Here is a 19,443-nt window from a genome sequence, read left to right on the forward strand (position 1 = left end):
AATATCAGAATCAAGTCAATCCTCGGTGGCGTTCTGAATAACTCGGTTCCTGAGCTGAACGGTTTCCAGTGTCGATCCTACAGCCTGTAGTCAGTGGGAGCCATTATTTGTGACTCCAAGGTGATATTTTTCAAACCTTTTTTCTAAAGCGAATGTCTAACCCCAAGTAGGTAAAGTCAGAAGTTCACCTTAGGAAATCACAGGATAAGAGAGCACAAGTGGGGTACATCAATGTTTGCAAAGGATCAGGTAAACATCCGTGGGTTTGATTTAAATAACCTTCAGCACAACAACTGCAATGAAGCATTCACAAGCAAAACCTATCTCCGAAGTAGACCTCCAGATAGAATCAAATCAGAACAATCTGTTCTAAAAGTAAATGTAAACAATATGTGTTGCACATTCCCCATGCCAAACGGCAATATTCAGCTCCAGTGTATAACAGTGTATTGCGAAGGTAGAGATTCCACATACTTGCTCACCCCTACACACTCACACATACACACACCCTCCCCCCACACACACACACACACATCCTCCCCTTCCTCTACACATACACACACACCCCTGTAAACTTTTGTGAGTGATTGGTAAACACTGAGACACTGGAGTGTTTGACACAATGTTTAATATTTTATTAGCACAACTTTAGTACAGTAAAGTCAACTCAAGTTTCAGACGTAAATACATGTATAACACTAATAGGATAGTCACCTTGGTATTTTATGGATCAAGGAGTACGTTAGTAGCTAGTTTTGTCCTTATACTTTGTTAGGAAAAATACCTGAATAGAGGTAATTCGATAACTCATATAATTTGTGACACAACAGAAAATAATCAATAATTTGTGACGCAACAGCAGATAATTAACAGCTTGAATGACCTACTAAGTCCCCCAATGAAACCATACTACTCGTTCAACAGTCTCTCTTCCTTTCTCCTCCGAAAGGTGGTTTCTTGGTTTGGGCGGCTGGCGATCCCCACAACTTGGACCGCATGCCTCTCCCCACCTGGTATCGACTGATACCAGTTACCAGATGATCTGGTCTGCCTGCTCCTTTCTTCTCTCTGTCTCTGTCAAAGTACTGACTTGCCGGACAATCAAGAAGTTTGTCTTTTCACTAACAGTCTGCCCTTCCCAATCTTGAGTTTCTGTGGTTTCGGTTGCAGAGGTCAGCCCTTCACAAGGGTGACCACAGAGCTCCTCCTCTGTTCCCTCCCCAATCCGAGACAACTTCACTCAGATTTTGTTCCTATTCTTATACTTATATTTATATTCTTATATATTAACCAACTGGTTTAGAGCTATCACAGAAGTTAGACGAAGTTAAGATAGCTCTAAACCAGTTTGTACCAGCCTGCTGACCGCTAGGTTCCATTTTACTCTTGACTTCAGGGGTTTCATAGGTCAATCAATTGCCCATTTTCCTTATTAAATGACAGCGAGTACATTGCCCATAATCATATGAATCAACGCTTATAGTCATGGAGCTATCAAAGAAGTTAGACAAAGTTACATTTTCCAGAACAAATAAACATGTCAGAAAACAGTTTCAAGGCCAGGACAGGGAAACTGGGACAAGGACATTAGGAGTCAGGAGAAGAGTCATGAGGGCAAAGGAATGTGTGAGAACCCATCACTGAACGGGACCGACACAATGAACGCCGTGTGCAGAAGCAAATCTTGAGGAAGGTAATGATCTGAAGGTGAAGGTAAGAGTCAACACCTTTTTTTAGAAACCTGTTAGGTGAAGGACGAGAGCAAAGGTCAGAAAGGAAGAGCGAGGAATACTGAGTTAAGAGCATTCCTGAACGGGTTAATTAAATCACAAGAGCAAAGGTCAAGAGTTAGGGGATGCAGGACAATGACCAGATGCTGCTTGAGAGTATAAGAATAGGAACAAAATTTGAGACGTCTCAAAGCGCTTCGTGGAATAGACTGTAAAGTGAATTGACTGTATATTTTGTGGGCGAAAATAGTAATATATTGATCAGTGAATGAAAGCTTCAGTGCTGATAAGAGCAGCTCACTGAGGTTGACAATAAACCAAGGACATATTATAAAAGTTGCAACTTACAGAGATTTGGGAGTCAGACAATAACAACAACAACAACAAAATTACATTTGTATAGCACCTTTCACGTTGCGAGGACATCCCAATGCGCTGGACAGACAGAGTTTCAGACCCCAGCTGGTGGCAAATAAATAAATAATAATCTTTGCATTTGATATAGCGCTTTTCACGTTGGGAGGACATCCCAAAGCGCTTCACAGAACACACTGTAAAGTGAATTGACTGTATATTTGTGAAAGAACGCGGCAGCCAATTGCCCACAGCAATGTCCACAAACAGTCGTAGATTGAAAATGACCAAGTTATTATTGTTTTTGGTTTTGGAGGGATTATTATTAGGTGTGTGGAGTAAGGAAACTTGCCCAAAGTTTGGCCCTGCCTGGAATTGAACTCAGGTCTCTCGCTCGCAAAGCGAGCGCTCTAACCACTGAGCTACAGGACTCACTTTAAAACTTTAAAATTGGATCCCTGCAGTTTTTGCAATTTTCATTAGTAGAGAATTGGTGCTAGGGAAACTGTTAGCACTAAAAAGTGACAAATCCTCTGGTCCGGATGGCTTGCATCCCAGGGTTTTAAAAGAGGTAGCTTATGAGATAGTGGAGGCCTTGTGTCTAATCTTCCAAAATTCCTTGGATTCTGGAACAGTCCCCATGGATTGGAAGATCGCAAATGTCACGCCACTATTTAAAAAAGTGGAAAGGAAAAGATGGGGAAAAGATAGGCGAGTTAGTCTCACATCAGTGATAGCAAATTTTTTAGAATCGTTGATTAAGGATGTGGTAGTGCAGTATATAGGGGAGCACAATATAATTAGGCCAAGTCAACATGGCTTTACAAATTTTGAGGATACTTTGAGTAAACTAGATAAGGGTATATCGAGTAAACTAGATAAGTGGATGTGGTCTATTTGGACTTCCAGAAGGCATTCGATAAGGTGCCGCACAAAAGGTTAGTCCAAAAGATAGGGGCCCACGGAATTGGGGGGAGCATATTAACGTGGATTGGGGAATGTTTAACGGGTAGGAAACAAAGAGTAGGGATAAATGGGTCCTTTTCAGATTGGCAGGATGTGATTGGTGGAGTGCCACAAGGATCAGTCCTTGGGCCTCAGCTATTTACCATCTACATCAACGATCTAGATGAGGACATCGAAGTTAATATATCTAAATTCGCGGATGGCACAAAACTAGGAGGAAGTGTCAACACAGAGGACAGCGCGACATAGATAGGTCAGGTGATTGGGCAGGTAGGTGGCAGATGAAGTATAATGTAGGGAAGTGCGAAGTCATCCACCTAGGGAGCAAAAACATTAGAGCAGGTTATTTTTTTAGAAGGGGAGAGATTGGAATGTGTTGGCGTCCAGAGGGACTTGGGTGTTGTACACCAATCACAGAAAGTTAGTCTGCAGGTACAGCAGCAATTAGGAAGGAGAACGGGATGTTAGCATTCATTATGAAAGGATTAGAGTATAAGAGTAGGGAAGTCTTGCTGCAACTGTATAGGGCCCTGGTGAGACCACACCTGGAATACTGTGTGCCGTTTTGGTCTCCTTATTTAAGGAAGGATGTACTTGCCTTGGAGGGGGTGCAGAGTAGATTTACAAGGTTAGTACCAGGGATGAAGGAGATGAGTTACGAGGATAGGCTGACTAATTTGGGGCTATATTCTCTAGAATATGGAAGAATTAGAGGGGATCTTATAGAAACCTATAAGATCATCAAAGGGCATGATAGAGTAGATAGTGGGAGATTGTTTCCCCTGGTTGGAGAAACTAAAACCAGGGGTCACAACCTTAAAATCAGAGGCCAGCCCTATCGCAGAACTTTTTCACTCAAAGGGTGGTGAATGTATGGAACTCGCTACCCCAAATGGCTGTTGACGCTCAGTCCTTGAACATATTCAAGACTGAGATAGATATATTTCTTATTGTAAAAAGTATTAAGGGATATGGGGATGAGGCAGGGTTATGTTATTAGCTGAGTTAGATTAGAAGATCAGCCATAATTGAATGGCGCGGCAGGCGCCTACTCCTGCTCCTACATGTTATGTTATTAATGTTTTGAGGCGGTTATCAATAGAAACAAGAAAAAAATAATTTGAGAATCATAATGTTTGGATCAGTATTGACGTCCCACAATGGCTGTCTGGGCAAAAGTGCTGGTTGTCCCATTCACTGAAGGTGCTGTCCTTTGGATGAGACATTAAAGTGAGATCCCAAGAGCTTTACCAGGGCTATTATAACGGATTGCCCTTTAGTGATTAAACTAAAACCCTTGAAAGCTGGAAATCTTTTTTTTGTTTGGCCCACAAAATATACAGTCTATTCACTTTACAGTGTATCTATGAAGTGCTTTGAGATGTCTTGAAGATGTGATAAGGCGCTATATCAAATTCAAGGATTATTATTATAATCTGAAATAAATGCACAGCACCTGAAATGGAAGGTGCTATATCAAATGCAAGGATTATTATTATTAAGTAAATAAATTCTTTATGTTTTTATTATTTCACCGGTATAAAGTTTGCAGTGTTTCTTAACATGTTCCTTGTGCTAATTAACACATGGACCAGGGAATAAAATGCTCTGAGATGCTACCCTGCGAGAAGGGCGCTTTGTAAGTGTAAGTTGTTGTCAAACAGAAATGCCACAGGTTTGCACTGTGCAGCTTTTACATGAAACACAGTGTCTACAGAGAATGTCAAAACTGTTGGTTACCAGGAAGGCTTCGCAGGTTTGTGCTGAAGAGACTCCAGTTTTAAGCGAGATGTCACACTTGGGATTGATCCACTGCTGTTTTCAAAGTGTAGCAGATAACAGTGATCCTGTAGGACAATTGAGGTCCTCACAGCGACCTGAGAATTCTAAGCGAGATTTGATTTTGAAAATTTAATTTGGGGCCACAGATTGTCTCTTGTGTTTCTGTTCTCTAATCTGTTGTATTTCTTTCCAAAGGTGAACCAACGACGTTCTGTGAAACAATGGGTAAAGCTGACATTTGGCTGATTCGAACATATTGGGACTTCGATTATCCCCGGCCATTTCTGCCTAATTTTGTATTTGTAGGAGGAATACACTGTCGGCCAGCAAAATCTTTACCTCAGGTGAGCTAGAAAATGCACCTGCACATAAACCAACATAAAATCCCAAATAAAACTCTCAGGCACATTTAACCTATCCCTTAATCTTTGCCTTGGTCTTAGCCGCAAAACAGGTACTAGGCCATATTGAGGCAGAATGGAGTCTGTCTGATTTTGCATTTATCAATGCAGTGTTTCTCAATGTGTTTCATCCTAATCTCAGATTATTTTTTAAATCTGGCATCTTTTAGTAAATAAACCTGTCCGATTATCACATTTTAAAAGTTCTCTAGTACAGAATATCTCCAAAGGTATCAAAAACAACAACAAATGATCCTGTGTTCCTGGATCATTTAGTAATTATAATTCTTTTGACACTCCCTATTGACACTCCCTAATCCCACCAAATATTTGCTGAAAGAACAGAGAGTGATTTGAACTCAATAACCAATGCCAGAGGGAAAGTTGGACTACCCTGTTAAATAGCTGAGTGTCATCAGATTTTCTGTTCTTTATTCAAATTTGAGAATCATTGAATTTATAGAATCATACAGCACAGAAAGAGGCCATTCGGCCCAACGTGTCTGCACCAGCTCCGAAAAGAGCAATCCAACTGAATCCCACTGGCCCGCTTTCTCTCCAAAGTCCTGCAATCTTGTCCTCCAAAAATAATCTACTTCTCTCTACCCTTTCAGGTAATGCATTCCAGATCTGAATAACTCGCTGGGTGAAAAAAAATTCTGAACCTCCCCTCCGTTTCTTTTAACTAACTTAATTCGGTATCCTCGGGTTACTGACCCACATGTCAGTGGAAACAGTTTTTCCTGGTTCAATCTATCAAATCCTCTCATGATCTTGAAAACCTCTGTTAAATCCCCTCTTAATCTTCTCTGCTCTAGGCAGAATAATTCTAGTTTCACTAATCTCTCCTCATAACTAAGGTCCTTCATTCCCGGTACCATCCTGGTAAACCTCCTTTGCACTCTCCAATGCCCTAACATCTTTCCTAAAGTGCGGTGCCCAGAACTGAATGCAGTACTCCAACTGAGGCCATACCAGCATTTTACAAATATTCAACATAACCTCCTGACATTTGAATTCTATGCCCCTATTTATAAAACGTAGTATCCTATATGCTTTTTTAACAGTTTTATCTACCTGTCTTGCCACCTTCAGAGATTTGCTTATGTGGACCCCCCGGTCACTCTGTTCATTTGCCCCCTTTAAGATTGTACCATCTAACTTATAACTGCCTCTCCTCATTCTTCCAACCAAAATGCAACACTTCGCATTTCTCCACATTAAACCTCATCTGTCACATTTCTGCCCGTTTTATCGATCTGTCTTAAGTCCTCTCCATAGCCCTGCAATCTTGTCCTCCCCAAATACCCATCTACTTCTCTCTTAAAAGTTGTTATTGAATTGGCTTCCACTACCCTTTCAGGTAATGCATTCCAGATCCGAGCAATGCGCTGGGTGAAAAAAAAATTCCTAACCTCCCCTCTGTTTCTTTTAACAGATATGAAGAGTCTGATGCTATCCTTCTCACCATTAACTACTTTTCTTAGCTTAGTATCGTCTGCAAATTTGGAAATTGTGCTCCCTATATCTAGGTCCAGATCATTAATATAGATCAGAAAGAGCAGTGGTCCCAATACTGACGCCTGAGGAACACCAGTCAGAAAAGCAACCATTTACTACCACTCTCTGCTTTCTGTCTCCTAGCCAGTTCTGGATCCATGTTGCCACAGTCCCTTTAATACCGTGGGCTTCTATTTTGGTTATAAGTCTCTTATGTGGCACTTTGTCAAATCCTTTTTGAAAATCTAGATAAACTACATCTGTTGCACTTCCTTCATCCACACTCTCAGTCACTTCATCAATAAATTCTATTAGGATTTTCAGACACGATCTGCCTTTAACAAATCCTTGTTGACTGTCCTTTATTAAACCATATTTTTCTAAGTGAGAATTTATATTGTCCTGGATTATAGTCTCCAGAGGTTTCCCTACTAATGATGTTAGGCTGATTGGCCTGTAGTTCTCAGGTTTATCCTTCTGCCCCTTTTTGTACAGGGGAGTAACATTTGCAACCTTCCAGTCCTCTGGCACCACTCTAGTGTCCAAAGAGGATTGAAAGATTGTGGCCAGAGCTTCCGCTATTTCCACTTTTGCTTCCCTCAGTAGCCTAGGATGCATCCCGTCCAGACCAGGTGACTTATCTATGTTGAGCACCGACAGCCTTTTTAGTACCTCCTCTCTCTTGATTCTGATCATATCCGATTTCTGTTCACACGCCTGAGATATTGTGGCATTGTCTTAATAATAATAATAATAATAATCCTTGCATTTGATATAGCGCTTTTCACGTCGGGCGGACGTCCCAAAGCGCTTCACAGAACACACTGTAAAGTGAATTGACTGTATATTTTTGTGGGCGAACGCGGCAGCCAATTGCGCACAGCAATGTCCCACAAACAGTCGTGGATTGAAAGTGACCAATTTATTATTGTTTTGTTTTGGAGAGATTATTATTAGGCGTGTGGAGTAAGGAAACTTGCTCAAGGTTTCGCCCTCTGCCTGGAATTGAACTCAGGTCTCTCACTTGCAAAGCGAGTGCTCTAACCACTGAGCTACAGGACTCCACAGGACTTCTTTTGTGAAGACAGTTGCAAAGCACTTATTTAGTACATCAGCCTCAACAAGACGATTTCCACTAGGGTCCCTAATTGGACAAACCCTACCTTTGACTAACCTTTTACTTTTGATATGCTTAAAAATACCTTAGGGATCCCTTTTATGTTTCCTGCTAATCTTTTCTCGCACAATCTCTTCGCCCCTCTTATTTCCCTTTTCACTTCTGCTCTATACTTCCTATATTCTATTTGATTATCCTGTGTGTTTTGGACCTAACATTTGTCATAAGCCTCCTTCTTCTGTTTTATTGTAATCCCAATTTCCTTAGTCATCCAGGGAGGTTTGACTGTCCTACCGTTCCCCTTTGTGGGAATGTATTTGCTCTTTCTATCTAACTATCAAACTATCTCTTCCTTGAAGGCTTCCCATTGTTTGTTTGCTACCTTACCTGCCAATCTTTCTTTCCAATCTATCTTGGCCAGGTCCCTTTTTAGCTCACTGAAATCAGCCCGTTTCCAGTTGAGGGTCTTTACCTTTGATTGATTGTTGTCCTTTTCCATAAATATTCTAAACCTAATGATATTGTTATCACTGTTATCCAGATGCTCTCCTACTGAAACCTGCTCCACTTGCCCCACTTCATTTCCCAGTACTAAATCCAGCACTGCTTCCTTCCTTATTGGGCTGGAAAAATGCTGATCCAGAAAGTTCTCTTGCACATATTTCAGTAATTCCTCTCCCGCCTTGCCCTTTACACTGTGTGTTTCCCAGTCCATATTAGGATAATTGAAGTCCCTCATTATCACTACTCTATTGGTTTTGCATCTCTCCGAAATCTGCTTACAGATTTGCTCATCTATTTCCTTCCCACTATTTGGAGGTCTATAGTAAATACCTAACGGAGTAACAGCTCCTTTTCTGCTCCGTAACTCTAAACAAATAGATTCAGTTTTTGGACCCTCTAACACATCGTCCTTTTCCAGGACCGTGGCCGTGTCTCTAATGAGTATTGCCACCCCTCCTCCTTTTTTCCCTTCCCTGTCTCTCCTGAATAGGTTGTAGCCAAGAATATTCAGCTCCCATTCCTGTCCTTGCTTGAGCCAAGTCTCCATAATTGCCACCACACCGTAGCCCCATATGGCAACTTGAGCCGCAGCTCACCAAGCTTATTGGTCACGTTCCGTGCATTTATACACATGCACTCCAAGACCGGCTTAATCCGCTCTATATTTATCCCCCATCTCTTTCCACTTTTTGCTGGACTGTTCCTTGTTTCATTTCTATTTGTCTCTCCTCGTCCACTATGTAACTCGTTTCCCCTCCCTGAAGCTACCTTCTGATCACCATCCCCCCTCGAAATCAGTTTAAACACTTCCCCACAGCACTTGTTATCCTTGTTGCAATAACATTGGTCCCAGCCCTGCTCAGGTATAACCCATCCCTTGTGTACAGGTCCCTCTGCCCCAGGAGTGGTCCCAGTGGTTTCGAAACCTGAAGCTCTCCTTCCTGCACCATTTCTCCAGCCAGGCATTCATGTGTTTGATCCTCCCGGTTTGGTATTCACTTGCATAAGGCATTGGGAGTAATCCCAAGGTCACCACCAATGAGGTCCTACTCTTTAGCTTCTTTCCAAGCTTCTGATATTCTCCCTGTAGGGTCTCAGCGCTTTTATCACCTACATCATGGAGCCCGACATGGACCACAACTTCCTGATTTTCCCCTTCCCCCTGTAGTATATTTTGCACCCGTTCTGTGACGTCATGCACCTTGGTCCCAGGGAGGCAGCATACCATGCGCAAGTCCCATCTTTTATGGCAGAAACGCCTGTCTATCCCTTCAAATGTTGTATCCCTGTTAACAACAGCGTTTGCGTTTTTCCCCTTGTCCCCCTGAACGTCTATTACCTTTTGACTCTTCTCGCCGGAGGCGTCCTTGCTGGTATCCAGTACCGAGGTCCGTTTTGTGAGTGCTGCACTCTTAGGGGATTTCTGTACTGCCTGTTCTTTTTCTTGCTCCACGTTGGATGGTCACCCACTCACCCTTCTTCTGTGAGCCCTCTGTGTAGCTGGGGTGACCACCTCCTGAACTCTCTGTGGCTGTGGGGTGACCACTTCCTGAACTCTCTGTGGCTGTGGGGTGACCACCTCCTGAACTCTCTGTGGCTGTGGGGTGACCACCTCCTGAAAAATTCAATCCATAAATTCTTCAGCCTCCGTAACCTATGTGGTGACTGTAGCCTCTCCTCAAGCTCAGCGACCCTGAGCTCAAGCAGCCGGAGGCACTTCCTGCGCACGCATTTGTCCAGAACACATGAACCATCCTGGAGTTCCCACATGGCACACAGTGTGCCTGGAATGGGTCTCAGCTGCCCTGCCAGGTTTTCATATGTGTTTTGTAATATATCTTAAACAGTTTCGGGGTAAATAGGTAAAAGCAAGTAATTTCACACCTTTTATTCCGTTGCTCACACTTCTTATATACTAAACGCCTCCTCAACACCTACCACCACAGGAATGTGACCTGTTGTGCAGGCTCTTGGGGGTTTTGTTTCTCCTTTACAAGTTCTCACCTTCACCAAATTACCCCTCTGCATCGAATTCCCACTCTCACCTAATTGCCAAACAGAATTCTCACTCTGTTCCTCCTCACTCCGTTCTCTCCTAACACTCCTGGGCTCTCTGCTCGGGAACCCTCAATTAAATATGCCTTGATTTGGCACAAGAGAGTTCCGCATTAATTTACAATCCAACAAAAGATTGAAGATTTTATAATCCAGGTGCGTGCAAAAAAAAAGCAAAGCTTTGCACCCTTCCCTACTTACATTGCAAGTCTCAACTTGCTTTTGTGATCTTTCAAGGGAGAAGGTTTTGTTTGAATGGGGGGAAAATGACATGTCTGGCAACGGAATATTGGAATCGAGCCAGCCTTCTGTGGCAGTCTCAGTAGTCCGGTTCCTGAGCCAGGCAGGACCTCAGTTCTCTGGGGCACTGCTGATGACAGCCCAGCCAGCCTGGCTCATTGGCAGGACTTGGAGGATCAGACCAGTCACTGGGGGCAGCGAGTCATCCCACTCAGCTCCTGTTAACCCTGAAAGCCAAAGCCCTAATGGCTAGGGTGGTCCTAGCTGGACAAGCAGCAGGAAAGCTTGTCAGACATTGCTTTCAATGGCAAGCTATGCGGTTTTAGCTAGTTAAACTCCAGCAGTACCCAACGCACACTCTGGGATGCCCAAGCCTTGGCTCCTGCCAACCTGCACCTAATGCTTTCCAGATGTGTCCCTCCAGGGAGAGAGTGGACATTCCATTCCAACAATCTATCTGTGGAATTTCCAGAGGTTGGATACCTTAAGCATGGTGACGAGTTTTCGCGTCTTTCGGACACCAGGCTGAACAAAATAACAATAATAACAACAATAACTTGCACTTATATGACGTCCTGCACATAGGGTAGAGTCTCAGAGCACTTTAAAAAGAGGTGAAAGATGGCTGATGACTTAGCGAACCATGCAAAGTATGGTGTGTTGCTGAGCCAAAATACATCAAAAAAGGTCCTAGCACAATTCCTCACCTCTGCTGTTAGCTGATCTCAGTCTGTGTGGCCTGACCTGCCTTACTGTCATGAAGGTGGACGAGCTTTCAGCCATTCCGCCTCCGCTCTCTGGACTTCATCGCGCATTTTCTCTTTGACCGAGCCTTCAGCTCCCCTCTCGACTCTCTTCCCCCTCCTCGCTCCCTCCCTTCCCTCCCCTCACCCTGACCATTTCCCCCCTCCTCGCTCTCTCCCCTCCCCTGACCATTTCCCCCCTGCTCGGGTCATGACCCAACTGTGCAGCGCCTTGGGACGTCCTCCTGACGTGAAAGGCGCTTTATAAATGGAATCTTGTTGTTGTTGTTGTTGCTGCCGCCTCCCTCTCCACTTTTAATGCCCACATTAAGACCGTATTTTATTGACTGTTTTGATTATCATCCACCTCCGCCCCTTCTTCAGCTCCCACTACTTCCAGCTCGGGCTCCGTGTGGGTACGGTTCTGTGAAGCGCTTTGAGATGTCCTCCTGACGTGAAAGGTGCTATGTTAATGTAAAATTGATGTAGTTGCTGATGGAGATGCTACAATTGGCTTAAATCTCCCTGGGCTGCAGAGAGGAAACATGAGCTGCTCCTGATTGCGATTCATTAAATCTAGTTAGATACTACACGTGAGCCTATCAAACAAGGACAGGATAAGGCCTGGCTGTACTGTCTCCACAGCCACATAACCTAGTGCAGGAAAAGACACAGGATGGCATGTGTCACAAGAAAGAAACACAGCCAATTTATCAAGGCACAAGCTCATTGTATGCATGAGGGAAATGGGAATAGAGGACTATGGGGGGAGGCAGGGAGTGGGCATTTGGAAGGGTGGAGTCTCAGGTGTATAAAATCCAGTATGGACTCGGGCCGAACGGCTTGTTTTGGTGCTGTGCAGGTTATGTAATTCTATGCTGGGGTATGGACTGCTAATTTAACCAGAGCTATGAGCTTCAGTCCTGACATGGGAAGTACAACCCAGAATCTTCTGACTGATCTAAAGGCAGGAGTGCTACATACTAAACCAAACTGACACCACTTAGTAAAACAGACTTATTACCCTCTTCTTTAAGATGTTTGTTCACTTTCGTACACTTTAAAGTAAATTCTGTAAAGAGCTTTGATAAGGTTCTATATCTAAAATGCCAGGATTATCATTATATCAAACGTTATAAGGTCAGACATATGATCACATTTGAGACGCAAGGTCACCACAACTCGCTCAGGATTTCACTTGTCCGGATATAACATTTAATAATAATAATAATCCTTGCATTTGATATAGCGCCTTATCATGCCTTTGAGACGTCTCAAAGCACTTCACAGAATATACTGTAAAGTGAATTGACAGTGCTTCACACTACCCTACCAAAGCATGCTTTTTTTCCGCATTTATTAGAACCCTCCGTGTGTTATGATCTGGTTTTGTTTTTACAGGAGATGGAAGAATTTGTTCAGAGTTCTGGAGAGCATGGTATTGTGGTGTTCACTCTGGGCTCAATGATTAAGAACCTAACAGCTGAGAGAGCTGATGTCATTGCTGCTGCTCTGGGGCAGATTCCCCAAAAGGTTTGTCTTGTTTTACATGGAATTAACTCGGTCAGGAATCCGGTTGTTAGCCAATTGGATGCTTTTCATGGGTAATAATCCCTTCCAAAAAAAATGATAATTAATTTGTTCGCCTTAGTCCATGACTGTTTGTGAAACCGCCCAGTGGAGGAGGAATAGCGACACCTCCTCTCTCCCATTGACAATCCCATTGGATGGGAAGGGGACCAATTAGCAGTGATTCAAGGTGATTGACAGCCTGCAGCCGCAGTGAAGGGATGGGCACTCCACAGTCATTCACAAGCAGCTCAGCGGTCAATCAATCACGATTTGACTCTTTCTTCGCCCCACGCCCCACTGATTTGACAGCCAGACAGGATCTGCTTGTGAATGGCTGGAGTCTGGTGTCAATTAATCACAGTTTGACTCCTCCCATCTCCACCCCGGAGCCGCTTGTGGCTGGATGGAGCCACTCGAGACACAGAAGCCGCGAGAGTGAGTTGACGTAGCGGTGACCAGTGCCGCATTTTGTCTGGATTAACCGAAATTTTGTCCGAATCAACTAGCATGTTTAAAACAGGTAAAAATACAAATGAATCGGAGCCGAGCGTTTCGTCAGATATACCCAGAGTCCGAGGTTAACTGGTGTCCAGCTAAAGCGGATTCCACTGCATTATTATTGTATCAGACCCCATGGTATTCAGTATGGTTGTTTGTTGTGTCCCTTAATATGTCGATACAATAATACTTCCATTGGTGTGACAGCCCTATCCTCTGTGTTTAACTGTGCCGTCTCACAGGTTCTTTGGCGCTATGCTGGTGAAAAACCGAAAACCTTGGCTCCTAACACGAAGTTGTATGATTGGCTGCCTCAAAACGACTTGCTTGGTAAGATCCGGTCTTCAGAAAATATTCCAGTACTTCCACCAGAATGCATATGTAGCATTTCAAATCGCTAAAGAATACATTTATTATTTCTTAATAATAATATAAAATGTCAACTTGGCTCAGACATTAGCAGTCTTGCTTCTGGGTTAGAAGAATGTGGGTTCAAGTCCTGTGTCGGGAGGGTTTTGAGCTAATGGTCCAGCCTGACACTTAGTGCAACAACAACAACAACAAGTTACATTCGTAGAGTGCCTGCCTTTCACGTCAGTAGGACGTCCCAAGGTGTTGGACACTCAGGGAACCGCACCCAAGCTGTTGGTTGGGAGCAGGAGGGGTGGAGGGCGGGGAGGGTAGGGATAGCTGCGACCGAAGATACAGTCGAAGAGGAGAGTCTTAAGACGGGACTTGAAGGAGGCAAAGGAGGGGATGAAATGAGGGATTGTGGGATGGAGTTCCAGAGGGTGGGGGCAGAGAGGCTGAAGGCCCGCCTGCCAGTGGTGGGTGGACAATGTGGGAGACATGAAGCAGATCGTAGGCAGCTGAGTGGAGAGAGCAGACAGGTTGGCAGAGGGTTAGGAGGTCACAGAGGTAGGGAGGAGCAAAGCCGTGGAGAGATGGGGAGTTAGTGGAGCGGGGCGAGGATGGGCTTTGGGAGAGTACATTGTCAGAGGTCGGAGGTGTCGTGTTTCAGATGAGACGTTAAAACAAGGTCTGTCCTTAATATGGATGTTAAAGATCCAATTTGGTCTTCACAATTTAAAGCAGAGAAGAGGGTTTCTCCAACCATCCCCCCCAAATAAAATTGGTCATTCGCTTCCTGGTTCCTTGTGGGACAGTGATGTGTGCAAATTAGCTGCTGTGTTTGTTTATAAATAGACAGTCACTACACTTTACAGTAAATCTGTGAACCTCTTTGAGGCGTTTCGATGATATGGTAAAGGTTAAAGAGCTATATCGAAGCCAAGGATTATGATTATTATTAATTGTTATCAATGTAACCGAGAAGGACAAGACTGCACTCAGTTGTGTTTGTGTGTGTGTGTGTCCTTCAGCGTCATACAGTGTGCAAAAACTCACTGTATAATGTCAAAAATGTCAAGAACTTTGGCAGGTTACCAGAGGGGTGGCAGTGCAAAGTAATTATTTCCCCTCTCCCCGTAGGACGTAAGGCTTCTGGAGCAGAGAAAAGCGGATTTAAAAATAGATTAAACACTGAAAAGTGATTGAGTTGCCGAAGCTCCAAGCTACCACATGTCAGAAGATTACAAAGGAGCATAGGCAATAAATTGAATAATGGATTTGCTTAAAACCATACAGGAATAAAATATGATTGTAAAAGCAAAAAGAAGTGTTTAATTATTCAATTTGATAAATTTAGTTTAAAAACGGCTTTACACATGCCCAGATTATTTAATAACTCATGTGAATATATTGCAGGAGTTTATGACTAATGTGCAGTGCAAACAGTCTGAACCATTTGATTGTGTATTGCATAGACATTCTGTTGATCACTGTTTTTTCTTTTGTTTCTTTAATTATATCCTTAAGGTCTTAAAAAGGAACAGATCAACTTTCTCAGTAAATGTGTGCAACTTGTGTTACATGACATCAGCTTTCACCACAACCCCCAGCTGGAGCGAAAGTCTGGCTTTCAGTACAAGTACAATATGTTCTCTTCTGTTGGGGGTGTGGTGCAAGCTATGCTACATAATGATACACTGCACGCTGTAGATGTCAGTAAATATGTCAGTTAAGGAATGTTTTGGTTCCATGTAATTACAGGACATCCGAAAACAAGAGCATTCATCACCCACGGTGGCACAAATGGCATCTACGAAGCCATTTATCACGCGGTGCCCCTGATTGGCATTCCCATATTTGCTGATCAGCCTGACAACATGTCTCACATGAAGGAAAAGGGAATGGCCGTGGTCCTGAATTTTAACACAATGACAACGCTGGATTTGGTTGATGCTCTCAACACTGTGATCAACGACCCAAGGTAGGAGAACAATAATAGGAAGAAACCTGGACTCAGGACAAATAAACACAATTCCTACATCCTGGAATGCACTGCCTGAAAGAGAGTGGTGGTTGTCAACCTTGTCCCCTACCCTCCGAAGGGCTTACACGTTCGATGTTGAACAACATATGTATTTCGAAACGTAGACTATTAGAATCAAGGTTTTATTACAAAGTATAAATGATCAGCTACACACGTGTAAAGGCTGCAGTTGGATTCTCTGACTGTTCTGCTTCCTTCAGATTTCCCTCTTGACTGTTCTGTTCCTACAGTCTAAGACCGTTCGGCTACCCTCAGCTCCTAACCATTACTGGCAAAACCTCTTTCTTATATCCTAAACTTGTTTTCTACAGAACCCTGAGAACATCGTGATCTGATTCGTACGAGGCACCAAGTTACCAATGTCGGCTTTTTGCCAGGGACCTCTTTATCATTCTCCTTATCTTCCATAACTAAGTCTCTACTGACTCTTTCACACAGTCCTCTGGGTGCTTTGCATGAATATTATGGTCAACAAGCATGGCTTGTCCTCGGTGCCTACTGTGGTTAAGCTTTGCAGTGCCGGTACATCTGACAGTGGTGGAAACAGATTCAATAACAACTTTCAAAAGGGAATTGGATAGGTGCTTAAAGAGGAAAAATTTGCAAGGATATGGGGAAAGAGCGGGGGAGTGGGATTGATTGGGTAGGTCTTCCAAAGCGCTGGCACGGGCACGATAGGTCGAATGGCCTCCTTCTGTGCTGTAATATTCTATGATTCTACACATGATAGCGATAAGAAATGTTTCAAGCTTTCTTGTTGTACAGGTGCAATGGTAGCACCAAGGCTTAGAGAGCCCAAAGTCTGGGTTGGGGTATTGCTGGAGTTTAGCCAGCTAACAAGGTATAAATTGCCATTAAAAGCACTGTCAAGTAGGTTTCCAGCCACTTATCCAGCTAGGACCACCCCCCCACCCCAGTCCAGGCTCTATTATTAAGCATTTGCTTCCAGTATACAGAGTGGGGGATGGATACTTATGTATACTGTAAGCAAGAAGAATTAAAGACGTCCTCAGTTTGAGAGATGGCTAGTTCCTGAGGAGGCCGGGAAGGGGAGAGAGAGGAAGTGAAATGGGTTCAAAAGTGGAGCAAATACATTTGATCTGATTTTTCCTCCCCCTAGGTACAAAGAAAATGCAATAAGGTTATCTTCAATTCAACATGATCAGCCAATGACGCCTTTGGACACAGCTGTTTTCTGGATCGAGTTTGTAATGCGTCACAAGGGAGCTAAACACCTGCGCCCGGCTTCACATTCTCTCACGTGGTACCAGTACCATAGCTTGGATGTGATAGCTTTCCTGTGCTTTTGTTTAGCAGTTGCTTTGTACATCCCCATAAAGTGCTGTATGTATTGTTTCAGAAGGTGCAGAAGCAAGCTGAAAAGAAAAGGCAAAAAGGACTAATTAAATCCGTCCATTTGTTAAAGACAAATAATCTTTAATTTTTACATTCTCTAATCTTTTCAGGGCTTTCAGTGGAAATTCTACTCTTAATTGCTGCACAAAGTTCACTATGTTTAATGCAAAAAGTAGTTATTATTGTGGAAAAATTCCACCCGGGTATAGGTTTTGTCTAACTTCTTAGTGTTTCAGATCATCCAGATTTTAACAAATTTTTAAAAGCAGTCCTAATTTTAAAAGTGTTTTTACGCAATTTCTTTTAATACTGCAATCAGCTCTTCAATATTATTAAAAATTATCTTCTAAGAAGTTTATTGAATGGACCATACAAACGTTTTTAAGGGGCAACAACAACTTGCATTTATATAGCGCCCCTCACGCAGGGTAGTGTCCCAGAGTGCCAGTGGAGGCCAAATTGATTTCCACCAGTTGTGTTCTTAGCACAGAGGGGCAAGTTGATGGGCTACTCAAAATCTCTCTTAAGGTGATATCTCAGTCAGGCTCTGGTAAATTTGCCTACAGTTGGGGCTGCTGTGCGACCATAATTTATACCCTTTCACTCACAAAAATCTCATTATAAATTGGGAACAAAGTAAGTTTGCAGGTCTTGTGTTTTCCTATTGGAAAACACGGTTCTAAAACTTTGAAAGTTGTAAAGAAAAAGGCTTGTGAAAGGGCGACATAGACGGGCTACATTTATGTAACACAACATCAAAAGCTGCTTTATAATATTATTGCTTAAATCTCCTTGAAATATTGAATTAAAACCCCAAATTAAATGTCTCTACTCTGAATTTAATTAAGAGGAAACACAATGGAGCCCATGCCTGCATTGTTGGAAAGTTTAGGTATGTCTAATTATCATTGTAAATACCACAAACCCACCACACCAACACTACACACATGGAACATTGTAACACTCCCTCCCATGGGTTTTCTACTTGAAATGGTTAAAATTGCATGGATAGTACTGACTACAGTCATGTTAACAATATAAGCCATCACTAAGAATACTGCAGTGTTGGGAGAGGTGTGGAAGTCCGTGATAATGTATGTGAACAGTTATCAGCGGTTTCATGTTCAGAATATAACATTGATTGTTATGTCTGTCTGGTATCCTCCAAACCTTCTCAAATGAGATTAAAAACTATAAAAGAAAGATAACAAAACCTGTATAGATTTATCGCCACAGAGTGGATGAGTCCTAACTTCTGAAATTTCTCACGGTCTCAGTCTTAAAACCACTGTTTTAAATATGAAAATTCTGCTTAAAAACATGGCTTTCTAAATTAAGACGAAATTTAAGAATTTTCTGAAATTAAAATTGCAAAATTCTCCACAATCTTCAATGTTAAGACCGTTTCTGCAGTGTTGGGAGAGGTCTGTGTGGAGAATTTTGCAATTTTAACAACCAACTCCATCTCTTTCCGCTGCTGGAAAAGAATCTCCCTGCACTCCCACTCTGCTGCCCTGGAGTCTGAACTCCTCTCCCTCTGGCCAACCTCCCACACTGACTTATCCTCCTCGGTCACTCTCCTCTACAACTCCCTCTCCATCGTTTTCGATGTCCTTGCCCCCCTCACCTCCCGAACCACCTCCTACTCATGAACCTCACCCTGGTACACGAGCCACTTCCGTACTCTCGAGGGTCAGGTGCGTGCCACTGTACACACCTGGCTCAAATCTGATTTAACGGTCCACCGGCAGATCTGGCTGGACCACATAAAAACGTACCGGTCTGCCCTCGCCTCCGCTAAATCGTCCTTCTATTGCAAGGTAACCCAAGGCTTCTCTTCTGCAATCAACCAGCTCCTCCGTCCACCCTCTCACACCTCGCCCATCCTTTCCTCCAACTCCAACTGCGAGGAGATGCCAGATTTCCTCGAGACCAAAATCAAAGGGGATCCATTCAGCTGCCTCCGCCCTCCCAACTTCCACCCCCTCCCCATCCCGCCCTCCACACCTTAGAACCTCTCTCATCACCACTATAACCCACATGAAGCCCACCACCTGCTCCCTTGACTCCAATCCTACTCCTTTCCTTACCTCCCTGCTCCACTTCCTTGCCCCTTTACTCTCAGAGCTTGTCAACCTCTCCCTGTCAACTGGCACCATTCCCACCCACCCCAAAACAGTATCACCCCTATCCTAAAAACAACCTTCCATGGACTAATCCGTGCTCACAA

At 43.4% G+C, this 19,443-nt stretch overlaps 1 protein-coding gene across 1 annotated transcript; it reads left to right on the forward strand.

Moving 5' to 3' along the window:
* Positions 1-1,501: 1,501 nt before the first annotated feature.
* Positions 1,502-18,416, forward strand: LOC103171722 (UDP-glucuronosyltransferase 2A1). The gene is made up of 6 exons (XM_042337139.1): positions 1,502-1,713; positions 5,028-5,176; positions 12,794-12,925; positions 13,705-13,792; positions 15,575-15,794; positions 16,978-18,416. The coding sequence occupies exons 2-6, from the start codon at positions 5,054-5,056 to the stop codon at positions 17,258-17,260; spliced, it is 846 nt and encodes a 281-aa protein (XP_042193073.1). The 5' UTR covers positions 1,502-1,713; positions 5,028-5,053; the 3' UTR covers positions 17,261-18,416.
* Positions 18,417-19,443: the final 1,027 nt, after the last annotated feature.

This window comes from Callorhinchus milii, unplaced genomic scaffold (genome assembly GCF_018977255.1).
Source record: "Callorhinchus milii isolate IMCB2004 unplaced genomic scaffold, IMCB_Cmil_1.0 Scaffold1, whole genome shotgun sequence".
Lineage (NCBI taxonomy): Eukaryota > Metazoa > Chordata > Chondrichthyes > Chimaeriformes > Callorhinchidae > Callorhinchus > Callorhinchus milii.